This window comes from Rattus rattus, chromosome 9, assembly GCF_011064425.1.
Source record: "Rattus rattus isolate New Zealand chromosome 9, Rrattus_CSIRO_v1, whole genome shotgun sequence".
Classification (NCBI taxonomy): domain Eukaryota; kingdom Metazoa; phylum Chordata; class Mammalia; order Rodentia; family Muridae; genus Rattus; species Rattus rattus.
Genome location: NC_046162.1, coordinates 5,965,167 through 5,980,483, shown reverse-complemented (window position 1 = coordinate 5,980,483; position 15,317 = coordinate 5,965,167). Strand labels below are relative to the sequence as shown.

Below are 15,317 nucleotides of genomic sequence, written 5' to 3'. Positions count from 1 at the left end.
TTTAATGGTTTCATACTTCATCGGTGCCCTCATCCCAGTTAAGTGTTCCTACTATCCCCTCAGCTATTTCTGAGCAGTCATTCCCATCCATGTAAGTCTTTAGTTGTGGACATTTAGGGGACTAACACTTAAAAACACCTTCTGTACTGAGATTCAGATATAAGTTGCATCTAACCATTCTGGTTCATTCACTCTATTTTGCTGGGATATTAACAAAATAGCATTGTAACAGTGCATGGGAGAATCCATATGTGAAAATAAAACTTGATAGATAGTTTTAATAAATTCTTAGGCTATCTGTATAGAATTTTTTCAATCTGATGGTTTGGGATTGAGACTCTGAAGTTGTCTAGCAGGTCACAAGGTAGGTTAGAAAGTGTGGTACAGTTTGTCTATTCCTACTCACTTGAGGTAACTTTCTAGTCAAAAAAATAACCTTCACTAAGGAAATACTATGCATGCAGGTGTATACAGCTATTTGGTAAATAGATTAGACTAATATCTGCATATTAAGCTAAATGTGCTTGATTTTTGCATAAAGATTGCTTGGCTAAATAATAGAATAATTATTGAGAAGAGCACTTTTCTTAATTACAAATGGTAAAATGTTTGCGGCATTTCTGAATCTTGGAACTGTCCTAACCAGTTAGTTACCAAGAATTAAGTCTTAAGCTTCAGCCATTAAACTGTAGGAGCAGAGCTTTGTCTAGGTAGACTTTGTGCAGACCTGGGTTGGTGTATGGTATGATTACGCACAATGCCAAGTGAGCATTACCATGGCTACATGGAAGTAGGAATATTGATGTGCTTTGGTGGTAGTCTTAAAAAACAGTATTCAGGTAGGGTTTATATACAGTAGGGTATTCAGTTAGCATTGAATACATCAGAAGAGGTAAGAATATTGACGTCTTAATGGAAGGGAGAGGTCTAAGATTCTAATTTGAAACAACTTTTATCTAAAGTTAAAACTAGGTAGAGGGAACACCATGAGAGAGGCTGGCTGTCCTGTTTTATGCAAGATGTTTCTGCCTGCTTGCTAACTTGTGAAAAATGTTAACATATAAGGTGGAAGTATATGAAACAAAAAGGCAAAGAAAATCCATGTATCTCAAAGCTTATTAATCCTGATTCCTAGGTAGCCAGCTGCTGACTGATGTGTAACTTGTGTTTGTGCGTTGCAAGCTATTGATGTAAACTGCAGAGCTCAGTAAAGGCAGTTTATCCTGGAGTATAGGCAATGTAAAATGAAGAGTAGCTTGTTTATAGTGTTCTCAAAGCACATTGAGGAATTACTAAAGCATTTTTTTAAGTTATGGGGCTAAAAGTGGGGTTTGGGTTCCAGAAATAGAGGGTTAAAATTGCAGGCTATCAGAATTTGATGCCTTAGAGACTTCCAAGTTTTGCTGTATTAGAAGTGCCTGTTTTTTTGAGGGGGCAGGGTGGTGTTTTTCATGGTTTCTCCATGTAATAGCCCTGGTTGCCCTTTACCAGGCTGGCCTGATTCACAGATCTCTTGCCTCTGCCTGCACAGTGCTGAGATAAAAGGTTCATGCCACCATTCCTGGCTTTAGTGGTCAAGCATGGGGTGATTGTAGCAGCAAATGACTCACCGGATTCCACTGGAAGGGGAAAGAGTCTTGTCCTATTAGAGGTGGGGAGATTTCCTAAGAGGTGATGTTTGTACACTGGTGGGTTTGTCAAAACTGAGTGATTAAAATGAATGTAAACCTTTAACAAAGAATGTTGTCTACCTGGTTCCTTAGGAAGGCCTGTTTACAAGGCACTACTGTCCCTGGTAATGCCTGCCTGTCTTGAACACACATGAAATATTCCTTTAGCTGGCTGCATCTACCTTGGTCTTAGCTACATGTTTTTATTCTTCAGAATACTGGTTAAAAGTCTAGCATCTAAATTGCTAGGTCTTGGGTCACCTGGGGGTTTGTGTGGTTTGTACTCACATGTATGTGTATCATGTGTTAACAGTCTACATGTGGGAGTCAGAAGATAATGGGTAGATTATTACGTGAGCTTCGGTAAATCCTATGGATTCATCTCACTGTCACTCTGCGCCCCCCCCCCCAGGTTTTTTTTTCTTTTTTGTTTAAACTGAGGTAACTTAGGACTGACAACACAGTAGGACTTCAAATAGCAGTGGAATGGAGTGAGTTTCAACATTTCAAAAGTCACTGATAAATATGTATTGGTAACAAACTGGGCTTCAGGGTGTAATTGAGTGATCTAAGTGGCTAAAGTCAACATAACTTTCAATGCTATAACTGGAATGGTGGTCTGGTTTCTACATGAAGTTGAGATGAGAAGATTGGAATTACAGCTATTGTCAGTCTTTGGTTGTCTTTGTCATGTCTATCTCATTGTAAAAAGATTTGCTGAGTAGCAAATCTTTTGAGTTAGTTATATTTTGCTGGCAAGGAAAAACATTTGAGTCTAGGATTTGATTTTTAAAGAACTACGTATGTCACAAGTATGCGGGTACACAAGTCCTCAACTGCTGAGCCAGCTCTATAGCCCTCATCCCTTTGAGATAGTGTCTAATGTAGCACCCAGGTGGACCACTAGGTGGCTGGACCCAAACATAAGCCTGAATAGATCCTGCAGCTTCTACCTTTGGAGTGGCAGGCCTTACATTATAGATCTGTACACTTTTATCCTATTATTTAGTGAGTGTTGGGAATTGAACTGTGAGTCTCTCCAAACTATATCCCCAGCACCCAGAACTTTTGATTCTTGAATGATCTCAGAACACTACTGGGTTTTTGGGGTTTGGGGCTGTCTTGTGTGATGACTGAGGTCACCAAACCATTGTAGGTGGGACACTAGTTACCCATTGCATTCAAAAGTGGTGAAAAATACTAGTAAAATGCACAGAGGAAAAGGAAGAAATTATTCTTAGAAGATACATGAAACATGTTAGCAGATACACACATGTGCTGAGTGGCAGTCTGTAAAGCAAGCCAAGGGCTTTTTGGTTCATCCCATTTGTGGTTTGTCGTTTCACTCTATTCGTTCATTCCAGAATTTAGGAAGTTATAATAACTTTGCAAGGCTAGTTCAGGCAGCCAGACAGACGACATAAAATCAACTTCGCTTCATGCAAGAACTATCTCAAAACACTGGATTTTGCAAAGGTTTTCAGGATTTGTTTTTAATACTGTCCCTTTAGCCTCAACTTTGAAAAAACTGAAAGTAGCTTACAGGGAGGTCTGGTACTTGGAACAAATACTACTATGTTTCTATAACTTCAGGAATAACACCATTGAGCAGCACCTTCTTCACTGTATGCTCCAGCGAAAGGGGAATAGCAACCACAGCTACGGACAAGGCTTTTAAACCAAATAATCCGAATTCCTGAGTTTTGCATTTTGAGCTCGTTCTCTAGTTTCTTGCCTGCCCACTGTGACCTGTTAGTTTTAGCATCAGTCCAAAGCAGAACTTGGCTGACCTAGGCTCTAGACAGAATGAGGCAGGCCTCTGACAACAATATCTACATTTTGGGGTTAATAGGAGGACAGAAAAAGTTCAGGGTTGGTGATCAAGGGCAGGAAAACAAGCTGCTTAGTGTGTGAACTGAAGAGGGCCTGGAGTGAGCGCTGACCAGAGTCCTGGCTACTCCCAGGCATGTAGCCAGTCAGGGCCGAGGTTACAGCGACACTTTTGAGCCGCTAGGTGGTAGTCGTGTGCTTCCAAAACCCGGGTCACAGCAGAGAACGCAGCTGGAATCCTTAGACCCGACCTTAGAGTCCCAGAGCAGGGGTAGGGAGAGAGACGCCCCCAAGACTTTCCCATCTCCCATAGCAGGGACAAGAACAGAAAAAGGCATTACTACTGTAGTCACCCCCACGGTGGTGGTGGTGGGGTGGTGGTGGTGGTGGTGGTGGTGGTGGTGGTGGTGGTGGTGGTGGTGGGTGCAGTGGTGGTGCAGTGGTGGTGTGGTGGTTGTGTTGGGTGGTGGTGGTGGTGGTGGTGGTGGTGGTGGTGGTGGTGGTGGTGGTGGTGGTGGTGGTGGTGGTGGTGGTGGTGGTGGTGGTGGTGGTGGTGGTGGGGTGTGTGTGTCTGGGAAAAGCCACTATCTCGCGTGGCCTAAGGGTAAGGGTAAACACGACTCCTTTCAGTTGAGTCAACCTCACCGGGCGGGCCTTGTTTGTCCTCCTCTTGCTTCCGAACACTAGTGGACAGCAAATGTGAGGGAGGGAGGACGGACCCTTTGCACCTAATTGCATTCTTTGGGAACTCCGCCTGTTCCATTCGGCCAATATTAGCCTTGTGGCGCAGAGCTCCGACGGCTTCCAGAGCTCACCAGCTCCAGCTTCGTGATTCTGCCCTGCTGAACGGCCAGTCCCATCGCCGACAGTCTTGAGTGCCTCCCCTCCAACCCTGCGCCGCCAGAAGGAGGAGGCAGTGGAGAGGCCGCGGCAGGCAGGCGAGCAGGCAGGGCCGGCTTTGATGTGGGCGCGGCGCACCCAGCCGCGCTGAGCGCCCGTCCGGCCGCGCCCCGAGGGGGGAGCCCCCGGGCCCCTGCATCCTCATTGTGCCGGCGCGGGCCCGGGCCCGCCCCTGGCCCCCCGCCCCCTCGCCGCCCGCGCGTAGAAAACGCCCCGGCCGCCGCCAGCGGTGGGAGGCGGCGATGTGCACGGCCGGAGAGACACGGAGGAGGAGACATGAGCCGGCGGGCGCCCAGACGGCGCGGGCGTGACGCGCTCGCACTGCAGATGCGCGCCCCAGCCTCGGAGCGCTGACCCCGGTCCCGCCAGCCTCGCGCCCCGGCCGCGGCGCCTCAGCCGCAGCCCCCTGCCGTGCATGCTGCCCCCCACTGAACCGGCTGCCCACGTCCCGCGAACGCCCAGACGGCCCTCCGTCCGCCCGCTTCAGTCCAGCTTCCCCGCACCGGCCGGGCGCCTCCCGCACCGCGGTCGCCCCACAGCCCCCGCGCCGGCTCGGAGGGCGCAGCGCTCGGGAGGAGCCGCGCGGGGCGCTGATGCCGCAGGGCGCGCCGCGGAGCGCCCCGGAGCAGCAGAGTCTGCAGAAGCAGCCGGCGAGGAGGGAGCAGCAGCAGCAGCGGCGGCGGCGGCGGCGGCGGCGGCGGAGGCGCCCGGTCCCGGCCGCGCGGAGCGGACATGTGCAGGCTGGGCTAGGAGCCGCCGCCTCCCCCCCCGCCCCGCGATGTATTCAGCGCCCTCCGCCTGCACTTGCCTGTAAGCACCCGCCCGGTTCTGGCCACCCTGCCTGGATGCCTGTCCCCGTGCGTGTGGCTCTGTCTGTCTGCCCGCCCGACTTTCTGCCTGCATGTCTGTCTGTCCATCTGCGGTCCCTCCTCTGATCCCACTGACCTCTCCCTCTTTCTCCTGCAGGTGTTTACACTTTCTATTGCTGTGCTTCCAGGTTCAGGTACGTGGGCTCCTGAGAGTCGTGTCCTGTCCCCCCCTCCCAACCCCCCGCCAACCTCAGCGCGCTCTTCTTCGAGGTGCGGGCTGACCCCCCTTCCCGGGACCGCGCCCCCTCTCGGTGCCCCACCCCTCCTGGGCAACAAGCCCAGTGCACCTGTTCCCAGGGCGCGGAAGGGCGGCTTCGCGCGCGTCCTGCGCTGGCGGTGTCAGGCCAAGGGCTAGGAGCTACTGCTTGAGCCAGTGCGGACTGTCGCGGCCTCGGTTGGCCTCGGTAGGGAGATCCCCCAGAGCCGGAGGGCTCAGCCGGAGTGATGTGTGGGACTCCAACCCCCGAGCACAGCTGGCGAGGTAGGGACCTAGAGGTTTTTATGCCAACTGTCCCTTTACAGCCTGCTTGTCCCTGCAGACAAAAAGGTTGTTTTCAGCTGAGTGGATTTTGAGTCCAGAGAGAGAGCTTTAGTTGTAAATTACTCTGTGGGTGGGAGGAGAGAGAGAGAGAGAGAGAGAGAGAGAGAGAGAGAGAGAGAGAGAGAGAGAGACTGACTGCTCCCTATCCTGCTGCGTTCTGCTCCACATGTCCTTGCCCAAGGTGGTGCAGCCCAGGGCTTGTTCCCTGCTTGGTCCCCGTTCGCTCTCTGTGAATCAGAAAAGAGCTTGGCGCTCAGCCTGGAAAGCACTTGCTAAAATCTGATCTGTTACTTCAGCAGCTTTCAGACTCGGGAAGGTCTTGGCACACAGACAGTTGGAATGCTCTGGCTTCCAAAGCCGTGGAAATGAAGGAAAGGGGGGGGGGTAGGGAGTCGACTTCAGCCCCGATTAGAACCAGACCAGGGCTGCCTCAGCATGGTGTGTGTGGGGCGGGTGGGAGGGGTGGCAGTAGACTAGGAAACACCAGCTGCCCAATACCTCTACCTACCTACCTACAGCTACAAGGGAGGGGACGCTGAATAAACTGGACATAGGCCAAAAGAGGATTATCTGTCCCCTCCCCCTCTGCGTGAAAGGCAGGTGCCCTTGCAGGGCTAATGGGAAGATGCTTGGTTGTAGCCTTCTGAGTTCTGGAGATGCCTGGAGACAGCCCTGTGTACCGGCCAGAGGTGATCCTCTCAGTTTTCTGGTACAAGGAAGCTTGTCTGTGTCTCTGGGGCTGTGGTTCCTAGTTTGATCATGACTGTTCCTTGGGACAGGCATGAAACTCAGGGCAACCAGTTGAGACTCTGGGCTGGAAGGATAGATGGATGGACAGACTGATGACTCTTTCCTTCTATTGGCTAGGCTGGGGTCCCCAGTGACTTCTTGAATCAATACAACTGGAGTCAGTAACTTAACGCTGGCTGTTTGCCCAAGCAGATGTGACCCTATGTGGTGAGGGGGTGGGGGACAGGGTGTGGGAATGGTCGATGTTAGAGAAAAGGCCAGTGCCAGGCATAGGCTGCCTAGTCTGTCTGCAGCTGAGTTCCCAAGCAGAAGGCAGGTTCCAGGGTCACTCCAGGGGGTCTGCTTGTCTGGCTGGGCTGAGCTTGGGGCAGGAGCTGAGGAAATGGGTGTGGAGGCAGAAAGGAGCCTTTGGGTCTTACTGCCCAATCCCGCGCTTGCTTGCTACTTTCGGTTCTTCTTTAAGTAGGGCCCGGGAGGGGCTGCCGGGTGGTCTTTGTGTTCTCTGATGGGAGTGTGTGTGAGGGAGGGGGTCTGGACTCTGCTTCCACCTCCACCTCCTGGCCAGAACTAAGCCAGCATCTTTAAGAAAGATCTGGGTGGTCTGCTTGGGTTAGGTCAAGAGGCAGGATCCATGCAGGTGAGGGAGCCTCTTCTTTTCCACCCCCCTTCCTTTTGCCCCTTTGTCCCCTCCAGCCTCTAGACATCTGACCTGCATTGGGCTGGCGTCTTTAAACCCCTGGTTTCTATCCTTGGGACCAGCTAGGGGTCTTCGTGAAGATCACTCAGAAAACAGTGCTCGAATCTGGTATGTCTGGAAGAGAATTCATTCATAGCAATCTTTAGACTTTTTTTTTTTTTTTTTAAACCAAGATTCCTAAAAGGTAAATAAACCACCAGGGGGAACAATTAGCGGGCTCGTGTTTGCTTTTACAGTTTATAGACCATGGAGTGGCCCTTAGTGGTAGAGGCGAGGATGGCTTCAAAGGTGTGGGTTGCCTCGGGAGTCTGCAGTCTGAACCCTGCAGGGGCAAGTTTGCGTGATGCTGTGGAAGTAGGTGCAGTCCTGGGCAGGGTGCACAGGGGCACCTACAGTTGGAACGCCTCTGGTGTAAGAAGAGCAGAAGGCCATCCTATGGGGAGGAGGGGACCCGGGCTTGGAAATAGGTGATTTTTGTGAGGGTTTTTGTTTCCTTGTTTGTGAAAAGTGGCCGGTAAGCGGAAGTGTCAGAAGACATGTTGCTGATTGTCAATCCCCCCACCCCCACCCCCAGCGAGGCATCTTGGCTAACTGAAAAAAAACAATTTACTTCCATCCTTACTGTTTTAGGGGATTGGTACAGTCTTAGCAATGGAATTTCTGGGTGCCTCCCCTCCTCCCAGCCCTCAGTCGCCAGGCCCCAAATGGATTTCCCTCACCAAGACAGGTTTCCATGAATACACTCAATGTAGATACTGTCCTCCGCCCACCACCAGTGTGGTGAGCCCCGCCCTCACCCACTGGCCACCCTGGGAAGCGGGAAGCTGGGAATTTAATAAAACCCCTTCATCCTTTCTCCACACGACTCAGAACACCACAGATAGCTCAAATCGGAAGAATTTTAAAAATTTCCGCGGGGAGCAGGCAGCGTGACCAGTAAATTGCTTTTCTGCACTTGGCTAAGCTCTGACAATGACACCGGGCCCGGCTTTTCACGGAGCTCCGCCGGCACCTGCCGGACATTGTTCCTGCCGCCAGGCTCCACTAGGTCCTTGCCTTCCTCAGACAAGCTAGCATAAGGTCAGCCAGTGCTGGGAGAGGGGGGGAGGGCTTCCTCCAGTCTCTTATCCCTCCTGCCAGTTCCTTGTTCTTCCCACAGAGCTACTTCCTGTCTCACCGGGAGGTGTTGAAGTTTGCAGTTCCCTTCATACTCCTGATTGACCACCCACACCTAGCATCCTCACTGAAGCTTAGGCCCTTCCTTTAGGCTGGCCAGGTTGGAGAGGCTAGGGGACAGTGTCCTTTGGGACAAGAGGAGAATAGAAAGCTGTCCTGTTGGATGGCACTTGTAATATCTCAAAGCAACATCGTTCATTGGTCCATTCTCCTGAGTTTCCATTCACTTAGCCTGCTTCTCCTTGGCCCTGGGAGAGAACTAGACAGTCCCCTGGCCTTAGAAGAGAACACTGTCAGATGCTCTGGCGTTGTGGCAACCCTTCCGCTTTCTGGGAAGAGACTTGCCTAGGTGCAAGAGAGGAAGCTAATCTCAGCCTTCCAGCTTTCTACAAGGAAGTCAGGTAGGATGGGGTCATATTCCTGCTCCACACAGAGAGAAAGAAGATACAGAGCTAGCCAGGAAAGGATTTGTTCAGGGTCATGGCTCCAAGCCAAGAACTGGATTTAAGACCTTGTGTTAGTTCTCTCTCTTCTAGAAGGAACCCTCAAGTTTGCTAGCAGGGAAAAGAGTCTCAGGAAGCATGCTGGGGGGTCTTTAGTGGGAAGTCTTGTGTAAATTCTTATGAGGATAGGTGACTCTAGTTGTGGACAGCTCCCTCCCTGCCCCTGTCAGGAGGCTCCACTCCTGAAGGTTGGGGTGGGGTGGGGATGGTGGTGGTGGTGGGGGAGTGGTGATCTTCTAGCACTCCAGGGCTAGAGGTGGATGCTGTGTGTGTGTGTGGGGGGGGGGATAGAGTGTCATAGAAGACTTAATGCTTTCTCCAAGCCTCCTTCCCAAGGCAGAGAGAGAGGGGAGGGGTGGGGCACCCTGCCAGCATTCCTGCAGCCAGGGAAGGTCACCCACTTGCTTTGAGATAAGGAGGTGGATTCTTTAAATTTCTTGTGGTTGGCACAGCCAGTGTTAGTGGGCTGGGGGGCAGTCTGTCATAGTCACAGGTGTAGCCTCCTCCCTGTGCTAGGACAGCTCTGGGGTTCTGCAGGCCTCCAGAGGGAGGCTGAAGTGGAACCGGGAGGAGGTCTATCCCCAGTAGAACTTTGTCTTGTATCCGGGTGCTACACAGGGGTGCTGGCCCCCAGGCCGCTGACAACAACAGCTCAAGCCCGCCATTTTCACTGGGTGTCTGTCGTGCGCTGGCCAGGTTCTAGCTCACAACCTACTTGAGATTAGGCAATTCTGAGGAGCAAGAGCTTCAGCAGCTCACGGTAACCTGCCTTTGGTCACACAGTGCAAGGAAAGCAAAGTTACGGATTCGACTCTGGCTGCCTGACTCCAGGGCCCAAGCTAAAAGGCGTTTTAAGGGCTTTCGATTAATACAGCCTGGTTCAAACTGTGGATCTGCCTTCTGTTTGCTGTGTGACCTTGGGACAAGTTACTTAACCTCTCTGGGGCTTAACTTCTGTAAGGGTGAAATGGCAAAAACAAAGCAAAAAGAAACAAAACAAAACAAAAAAACACTCCCCCCCCATAGCAAACAAAAACTCCAATGAAATATTCCCTGTCTTCTAAGGGGAGGAAGTAGATGACAGTTCTGGGCTTGGCTGTTGTGTCTCTGGTTCTAGGAGGAGTCTCGGCTGCCTCTGTTGCCTGGTGTGTGTGTGTGTGTGTGTGTGTGTGTGTGTGTGTGTGTGTGTTCAACAAGGCAACAAGGGCTGTTCTAATGAACCTGTATGTGTCCTGTGTGTGACTTTAAGGCTGCTGGCAGACCACTGGGGAAAGGGCATACTGACATCTGTCCCCATAGGCCAGGGCAGGGGCCAGGGCAGGAGGAGAGGCACGTGACTTTAGGATGAGCTTAGATCTGCTGTTACACCGTGGGCCTGAGTATGAATTTGTTCTGGAACATCAGAGGGTATGCAGCTCTGCAGGCTGTGGTCTGACTGGCTGGTAGTTCTTTCTTTTTAAATATTTATTTATTTCAAATATGAGTATTCTATCACTGTCCTCGGATTGGATCACATTACAGATGGTTGTGAGTCACCATGTAGTAGGTGGGAATTGAACTCAGGACCTTTGGGAGAGCAGTCAGTGCTCTTAACCGCTGAGCCATCTCTCCAGGCCCCCTGGCTGGTAGTTCTTATGTTCTAACATCTAAGTGACATTTAAAATGTTGCCCTGTTGATGATGGAGCCAGAGACACTGCACTGGTCAGCTCAGGGTTGCATGATGAGTCTCTACCTTGGCTCAATTAACCCTGGACCTTTGTTCTACTTCACTGGTTCTCAACCTATGGATTGTGACCCTTTGGACAAATTTCTGTCTCAAAAAATATTTACATTACAGTTCATAACAGTGGCAAGATTACAGTTATGAAGTAGCAACAAAATTATTTCCTGGTTGGGGGTCACCACTACATAAGGAACCGTGTTAAAGGGCATAGCATTAGGAAGGTTGAGAGCCACTGCTCTGCTGGGTCTATCCAGCTGGGTAGGAACGGGCCACCAAAAGCTTCTGCGGGGCCTTATGCACAGAGAGGCTCAAGTTTCAGTTCTGTAGCTCTTCAGCCCATGGCCTGTGGCCTTCACCCTCCCGCTCCTCTGTTTTCCCTATATCTGTAAAGTGAGGTAACGTGAAGGGTCAGTGAGAACTAAATAAATAAGAGTTATTATACAGAGAACGGCCAACACCTGTCAAATAACTGAGTGACTGTGTCAGGATGCTGTGTCCTAGAACACCAGGTGCTGTCACGTGCTCGAGAAAGCGAGGAAAGGCGTGTTCCTTGGGTGAGTGACAGTGGGAGCTCTGGTCTATGGGTAGTGCAGGTCTGAAACTAGGCCCACGCATCTTATTCCACATTCAGGTTACATGGCTTTGGGCAAGACCCTAGACGTCTTGGAGTCACTGCTTCCTCATCATGTATAAACAGCGACTAATTATACGACTCCTAAGGCTTTGCATGGAGACACCCACTTGTAACTTGACCTTGGGGAGACTGAGGCAGGATGGTGAGTCAGCCTGGGGTTTAGGTTAGTCAGATGGGGAGACCCTATTTCAAAAGTTGAATGACTACCGCAGACTCCTCAAGCATTCTCCACATAGGAACGATGAAGGTCATAGCTTGGACGACGTATGCAGTAGACACTCAACTATGGCACCAGTCTTAACTAGTTGGACATTTATGGCATACCTCCTGTATGCCTGCCCCTACGCTGGGTCTGCTCATCAATGCTTCAGCTTCCGACAGTGTGCTATCCGAGGAGGTCACTAGTACTTTGGCTATCTTCCTCCCCCTCCTCCCGCCTTTTGACTTGGAATCCCGTAGCACTAGTCTACTGTCTTTGACCACCTGCCTTCTTTGCTGGAATTCGCAGGGACAGGAAAGAGCCGGGGGTCAGCTCTCAGTCCACTGGTCACACCCTGGTCACTCACTAGCTGTATTGATAGAGAGGATGGATTGACCCCTCTGTTCTCATCATTTAAGGAAGCACCAAAATACAGGCTCGCCCTTGGGGTTGCTGGGAGGAGGACTGTGGTCCCTGGGGGAGCCCTTGGCACAGAGCCAGGCTCTTTGCAGATGTTAAGTAAATGAGAGCCTCAGCTCTCAGCTGTGGTGTCTTGAGGCCTGCTTGCCCACCAAGTTTGCACTTATTTCTAGAAATCTAGGGGACAGCAGACCCCTGCTGCAGCCCTTGGGTACTGACTGGACCCTCAGTTTAGTGAACAAAGGGTTTGGGGGTCTGGATGTGGACCTGAATTCCTGTGCTTGCTGCCCCTATGCCCGGTACTGGGCCCCTAAGGGTTCATACCTGTATCCCAGCCCACAAGTAGTGGTAACTGAGGGATGAGGCTGGAGGGTAGAGCTTGAAGGACAATGGGTTCTATGATGAAGGACTCTGAGACTGGATCCGGGCCAAGAGCAGCTGGCCAGATGAGGAGTGTGCTGTGAACCTGCGGGTGTGTGTGTGTAGGCTTGCACGTGTGTTTGTAAGATTTCTGAGGCACTTGGAACAGGCTACCCGAAGGAGGGAACAGCATTGTGTGTTCAGTGTACACTCATTGCGTTTGCTGGAACGTCATGCTCAGAACTGGGCTGATGGAAGAGGTCCTCATGGACACCAAACACCAGGAAAAAAAACTTGTCTGCCATCTGGGCTTAATGACTACGGGGGCCCGGGGCTTCAGCGAGATGGAGTGATGTTGAGATGCTGGCAGGGGGAAGGGAAAGGGAAAAAGACCTCAGTTCGCACAAGTCCTGTCCCTGTCCAGGCGATATCCAGGATTGAGTATCTGCTCCATATTGACGATCTGTATGGAGACGGCTGATGTATGGGGAGAAGGAGGCTGGAGCTTGGGCCCAGCCCCCATTCTGCAGTGCCCCACCCATGCTGATGGCTTGGTGCTGCCAATCAATACATTGATAGCCCTGGGAGCTTAATGGACAGGCTGGGGGTGGGGAAAGGTCCTCTGTGGCCTCACTTTCTATCCAGGCTGTGGTGGGTGTGGGGAGTACGAGGGGAGAGGCCAATGCGCTTGAGCTGATGGGAGGATGGAGCACGGGAGGGACCGTGGGGGGTGCGCCTTGTTCCCCTTCATGTGAAGCAGGGCAATTGGAGGGACTAATGCTTCAGAGCTGAATGTGTTCAGACCCTGGTTCTGCTGTGTCCTTCCTGTGCACCTTAGCAAGTCCCTTGTCCTCTCTGTGCCTCCCTGTGTAATGGGAGCACAGGGGAGTACAGTTTACACTTGCTCAGGTTGGGTAAGGAAGAGGCTGATGGCCCCCCAGGCAGTGTTTAGTGCATGCCCAGGAATTCAGAGCCAATGTGAGTTTCACTCTTGATGTAACTGGCAGCTGACTCCGGGCTGGAGTCCAGGCTGCCCTTGAGGAGGCATTTGGAGGGCTGCCTTTTGGAGTGGAGGAGGCTGACTTTACTGGGGTCCATTCTTAGATGGCCTAAAGTCTTAGGTTTGAACCCAGAATTTGGAAGAGCTCTAAAAGCCCCGTCTCCTGCTACTACTTGAGGCCTGTGGGTTGTCCTTCTTGGGACCGGGGAGAGCCTTCACTTCTGGGCAATAGGACTCTATTATCTCTTTCGCACAGGGGAGTTAGTTCAAGAGACTAACCTCTTCTTGGATGGCATTCCTCCCCCTCATTCGTGCATCCATGAGTTCTGATCCAGCTCCTGTCCCAAGTGCAGCTGTATCCTTTTCTTTGCAAGATACCTGTTCAGATCTTCTGGGGATGGCTACCCCGTGCACAAGCACCAAGACCAACAGGGTCTGATAGCCTAGATACTAACATGGGTGGGGAGCGGATACAGCTTGGATACGCTGGTCAAAGAGTGCCACGGAACTTCATCGGACTGCTTACTCACGACAGCTCTGAATAGAAACATAATTGTTCATATCTAGAATTTCCCATTTAATACTTTTGGTCCTTAGTTGTCCAGGTATAGCTGAAACCAAGGATTCAGGGACAGTGATGAGAAGGAAGTGGTAAGAGCAAGGGAAAATGGTTGTAGATAGGAAGAACGTGGATGGGGGAACTTAAACTCTAAACTCAGGGGAAGTTGTGTTTGAATCTCGAGTCCTCTCCTCTCTAACTCCGTGACTTAGGACCTCCCCCAAGCCCCACTTTCCCCAACTTGAACATGGGGATGATAATTGTTCCTGCTTCTGACCTCACTCAGGTGATTTTACAGGGTAAGTCACCTGCGGTGGCTATTTAGAAAACATGGCTGTTGAGGAGAGATAGATCGTGAGTATTTAGAGAACGTGACTGTTGAACAGGAGAGATGGGTCAGCGAGCGAAGTGTTTTCTGTTCAAGTGTGAGGACCTGAGTTCGAATCTCCGGAAGGCACATCAAGTTGGGCATGGTGGTGTGTGCCTGTAATCTCAGCACAGGAGGTGAACTAGGGAGGCTCATGGGCCAGACAACCTGATGTATGCAGCGGAGAAAAATAACAGAAAGAGAGGCCCTGCCTCAAGAGGTAAGAGGCAAGGACTGGCCCCCAAGGTTGTCCTCTGATTTCCACACATGCACCTCAGCATATACCCTCCCTCCCCCAAGTATGCACTGCACACAAGCACACACACGAAGATGAAGGACCCCATAGCTATTTTATTAAGCCAGACTTAAAAAAGAAAGAATGAAATGGCTGTGGTCACTAAGGTCATTTTCCCCAAGGCAAATGCTACAAACGATCCCCATTTTGCAGACAAGAAAACTGAGGGTAAAGAGATCAAGTAAGTCAGCTGTTGTGGGCGGAGCCAGGTAACCTGCAGGTTGAATGGTGCTTCTTGTTATCCTCTTGTCAGAGGTTTGCCTGGGTGAGCTGCACCTCAGTGGAGACCCGAGGGAGATGCTAATGTGGCCCGAGGAGAAAGAGGCTGTTCCCAAGCATCTTTCTCAGAGCCAGGGGACTGAAGCCTTTAAGGAAGCATAGGTGGATGGTGGGTGGCAGGTATCCCTGTGGGGTACCTTGATTGCTCTTGATTGCTCTCTGGAAGCTGGTAGAAATGCTAAATATTAGTCAGATTATTAACAAGATAAAGGACAATAGACTTGGAGTGAAACAGGGGCTGGATCGATTGCTGGAAGACCCTGGATATTGTGCTTGGAGAGCTGGGGCCTGGCAGGTTTCTGAAGAGGCAGGGACACCCTCCCCTGAACTGAGAGCACTCTAGGTGAAGACGGGATGCAGGCATAGCTGTGGGCTCTGTCTATGGAGCACCCTGTTGCCATTCTTAGGCAGAGGCTTTGGAAGAGCCCAAGGTCAGAATGCGATTCGAGCCTATAGGGCCCTTGTTGTTCATGGGCAGCTCTTGCCCGGGGAGCAAATATTTCCACCGGAGCCCAGTCTTTAGGGCAAAGGGAAGGGCTGGACT

The 15,317-nt window shown here is 51.2% G+C and overlaps 1 protein-coding gene across 1 annotated transcript in view; it reads left to right on the top strand.

Annotated features, from left to right (window-relative positions):
- The first annotated feature begins 5,119 nt into the window (after positions 1 to 5,119).
- Fgf18 (fibroblast growth factor 18) overlaps positions 5,120 to 15,317 on the top strand; it is a 29,990-nt gene continuing 19,792 nt past the window's right edge. Inside the window, exons 1-2 of the mRNA XM_032912591.1 lie at positions 5,120 to 5,210; positions 5,367 to 5,403. Coding sequence (XP_032768482.1) covers positions 5,179 to 5,210; positions 5,367 to 5,403 — 69 coding nt within the window. The 5' untranslated portion in view covers positions 5,120 to 5,178. The remainder of the gene's footprint in view (positions 5,211 to 5,366; positions 5,404 to 15,317) is intronic.